This window comes from Littorina saxatilis, linkage group LG2 (genome assembly GCF_037325665.1).
Source record: "Littorina saxatilis isolate snail1 linkage group LG2, US_GU_Lsax_2.0, whole genome shotgun sequence".
Classification (NCBI taxonomy): Eukaryota; Metazoa; Mollusca; class Gastropoda; order Littorinimorpha; family Littorinidae; genus Littorina; species Littorina saxatilis.
In genome coordinates this window covers 64,306,455-64,310,131 of record NC_090246.1, presented here as the reverse complement: position 1 = coordinate 64,310,131, position 3,677 = coordinate 64,306,455, and the positions used below count along the sequence as shown (strand labels likewise).

General features: G+C 46.9%; 1 protein-coding gene across 1 annotated transcript; it reads left to right on the top strand.

Moving 5' to 3' along the window:
* The first annotated feature begins 255 nt into the window (after nt 1–255).
* On the top strand, nt 256–1,576 carry LOC138956446 (uncharacterized). The gene has a single exon (XM_070327807.1). The coding sequence runs from the start codon at nt 455–457 to the stop codon at nt 1,445–1,447; it is 993 nt and encodes a 330-aa protein (XP_070183908.1). The 5' UTR covers nt 256–454; the 3' UTR covers nt 1,448–1,576.
* Nucleotides 1,577–3,677: the final 2,101 nt, after the last annotated feature.

The window sequence follows — 3,677 nt, the reverse complement described above, 5'->3', positions numbered from 1 at the left end:
ATGGGACATGTTTGTGGCTTAATTGTCGTGTGAACGCTTGGTACCGTTATCTTCCTCTTCAAAGTTTGGAGGTTACTTCCTTCCTTTCATGACACACTTTTTATTGGTGATTTTGTTTTACCAGAATCAAAGAAAATGAATAGTACCAGGAACTAATCAGAACAGACTATGGTTTTCAGGTAACTACATAACAAAAATGGAAGGGTTGTGAGGTCCTAGAAAAGAGGACAGAAATGATGAGTGCAGATATGCATATGTCAACCAGCATTGTGTGTAGTGTGGTGCACCTGTCCCAGCACCCGCCACACGTGCAGATACCCCTCGATAGGGTTGCCCTGCCCACCCCAGCCAGCACACGTCGCGGAGAACAGCCCGGGAGCACCACGGTGGGTTCTGCTGGCACCGCCCTACCTTCCAGCCTTTCCAGCTCAAGCCCTGGGTCAAAGACCCTGAGATGGAAGAAGAGCTGAAGGAGTCCTTAGCGGTGATCGGCCCCAGCGCCATGAACGACCTGCACCACCGCCACCACCAGCGCTCCTTCACCGCTCCCCCGGCCACCGTGTCTTCGTTGGAGATGTGGCGTTACGGTGCTGGAGGAGGGGAGAGGAGAGAGGCCCCCAAGACCGCCAAGTCCAGTGTCAGCATCAGGAACCTGCTCAACCCGTCCACCAAGCGTAGCATCACCACCTTCCCCGCTCGGCCCCCTCTCTCCAAAGGGAAGCAGATCCCCGGCCACTTCTTCCCCAAACCCATGCTGACGGAAGAGCAGAAGGCGCAACTGGAGCTGTTCCGACGCATGAAGCCTCACAAGGTCGCCAGCCTGCAGTCCACCTACCCGTCCATCCATGGCGACTCCGGGGACGGTGCCTCCTCCGTGTCGCGCATGGACCGCCAGCACAGACCGTCCTACAACAAGCGCATCGCCCTCACCCGCCAGCAGCTGCAGAATAACCGCCCCGAGGTGAAGTCCGAGGTGTTCGCCATCTGCTTCAAGCATGACATGGACATGATCTCTACGGCCTACGATCCGCACAGCGAGCTCCACTCCGACTACTACAGCATCAAGCGCCTCAAGATGCCTGTGGCGCGCCTGGGCCGACCTGTCAAGACCACGGTCGACGACTTCGCCGTGGTACTGCGTGGACAACGCAAGCCGCGGCACCTGCACAACAAGTTTCTGCTCAGCGCGGAGTCCACGGAGTCCCTGGTGGAGTCCATCACGCAGACGGCCATGGCCCGCAGCGGCGGGAATCTCACGAGGCGGACTCTTCTGGACGAGAGGGAGTCCCCTCGCAAGATCATCGACATCGAGACTCCCAAGACAGGCCCCAGAGAGGCTGACGATCAATCAATGAGCGGGACGGAACACGACCAGGACATTACCTTAGCTCCTCTCAACTCGCCTTCAGGTACGGACAACAAAGACGCCTTTCCTGCTCTTGTCTAGAAAGTTGTGTGCTGCTGGTAGGAAGGACAACGTTTTTCTGTGGTTTCTGAGCGCTAAAAACACACCATTTCCATGTCTCGGCTTCCATCCATTAGCCACGCATTCTTAGCAGAAACCGAGCTGAAAGATGTTTTTATATTTAGTCAAGTTTTGACTAAATATTTTAACATCGAGGGGGAATCGAAACGAGGGTCGTGGTGTATGTGCGTGTGTCTGTGTGTCTGTGTGTCTGTGTGTCTGTGTGTGTGTGTGTAGAGCGATTCAGACTAAACTACTGGACCGATCTTTATGAAATTTGACATGAGAGTTCCTGGGTATGAAATCCCCGAACGTTTTTTTCATTTTTTTGATAAATGTCTTTGATGACGTCATATCCGGCTTTTCGTGAAAGTTGAGGCGGCACTGTCACGCCCTCATTTTTCAACCAAATTGGTTCAAATTTTGGTCAAGTAATCTTCGACGAAGCCCGGGGTTCGGTATTGCATTTCAGCTTGGTGGCTTAAAAATTAATTAATGACTTTGGTCATTAAAAATCGGAAAATTGTAAAAAAAAAATAAAAATTTATAAAACGATCCAAATTTACGTTTATCTTATTCTCCATCATTTGCTGATTCCAAAAACATATAAATATGTTATATTCGGATTAAAAACAAGCTCTGAAAATTAAATATATAAAAATTATTATCAAAATTAAATTGTCCAAATCAATTTAAAAATACTTTCATCTTATTCCTTGTCGGTTCCTGATTCCAAAAACATATAGATATGATATGTTTGGATTAAAAACACGCTCAGAAAGTTAAAACAAAGAGAGGTACAGAAAAGCGTGCTATCCTTCTTAGCGCAACTACTACCCCGCTCTTCTTGTCAATTTCACTGCCTTTGCCATGAGCGGTGGCCTGACGTTGCTACGAGTAAAATGGCATTGCGTTCAGTTTCATTCTGTGAGTTCGACAGCTACTTGACTAAATATTGTATTTTCGCCTTACGCGACTTGTTTCTTTTTATATTTAGTCAAGTTTTGATTTCTTTTTGGTTCACTTCGGTCAGTTTCAGGTTTCAAGGAAGCACACGTCTTTGCGGACATGTACATTCCATAAGGACAGCACTGCTTTCAATGTCAAAAGAGCTGTTCGAGATACTCATCATCCCTTAAAAGTTACAATATAATGCAAGAACACTTGTTGCAGTGTCTGTGATATTGTACAGAAGAAAATCACTCAGCATGTTTCTGAGGACGATCTTTTCACCCATTAACTGCATACCTCACAAGAGAGATTGTCAACGTCCGACTGATTGTGAGAGCAACGGTGATTTTCCATAGTTTTGCCGGTTGTGTGAAGTATGCTTTTGGTAGGAAAAGTACGTGCCTTGGCTTTACGAGTTGAACAAAAAACACAGAAGAAACATAATTATACGCTTTGTACCAACAGTGTTGGGCTGGGAGAAGAGGACGAAATATTCTGTTTGGGTTGTTTGTTTGCTTAACGCCCAGCCGACCACGAAGGGCCATATCAGGTCGGTGCTGCTTTGACATATAACGTGCGCCACACACAAGACAGAAGTCGCAGCACAGGCTTCATGTCTCCCCAGTCACATTATTCTGACACCGGACCAACCAGTCCTAGCACTAACCCCATAATGCCAGACGCCAGGCGGAGCAGCCACTAGATTGCCAATTTTAAAGTCTTAGGTATGACCCGGCCGGGGTTCGAACCCACGACCTCCCGATCACGGGGCGGACGCCTTACCACTAGGCCAACCGTGCCAGTGAAATATTCTGTGAGTGATAATCATTTTCAACATATTTAGAGCAGTGGCCCTTTTTGGCACATTGATATAAACGAACGGTTCCTGTGTAACGAGGAGGAATGAGTGGACGAACAATGTTCCAAAGGGGAAAAAACAAATACAAAACACTAATGACGAGAATGTTAAAGTTAATTTTGTTTGTTGTTTGATTAACATTTCCATCTTGTGGAAATGAGCATCTTTAATCAGAAATGTGTACTCGATTCTTGCCGTGAATGCTGTTGATTTGGCTCATGTCAGAATCAATGATTGGCGAACGACAAGAAGATAATCAATGATGTTAGTGATGCATCAAAACTACTTTGACTTTGAAGTATTTGTTAGCTATTTTATCGTATTTTGAATGTTTTTGCGTCAGGTCAACTGTTTGTTGACAAGGGCAGGAAGAAAAGTAAGACAAGCGGACGCCAATGTGTT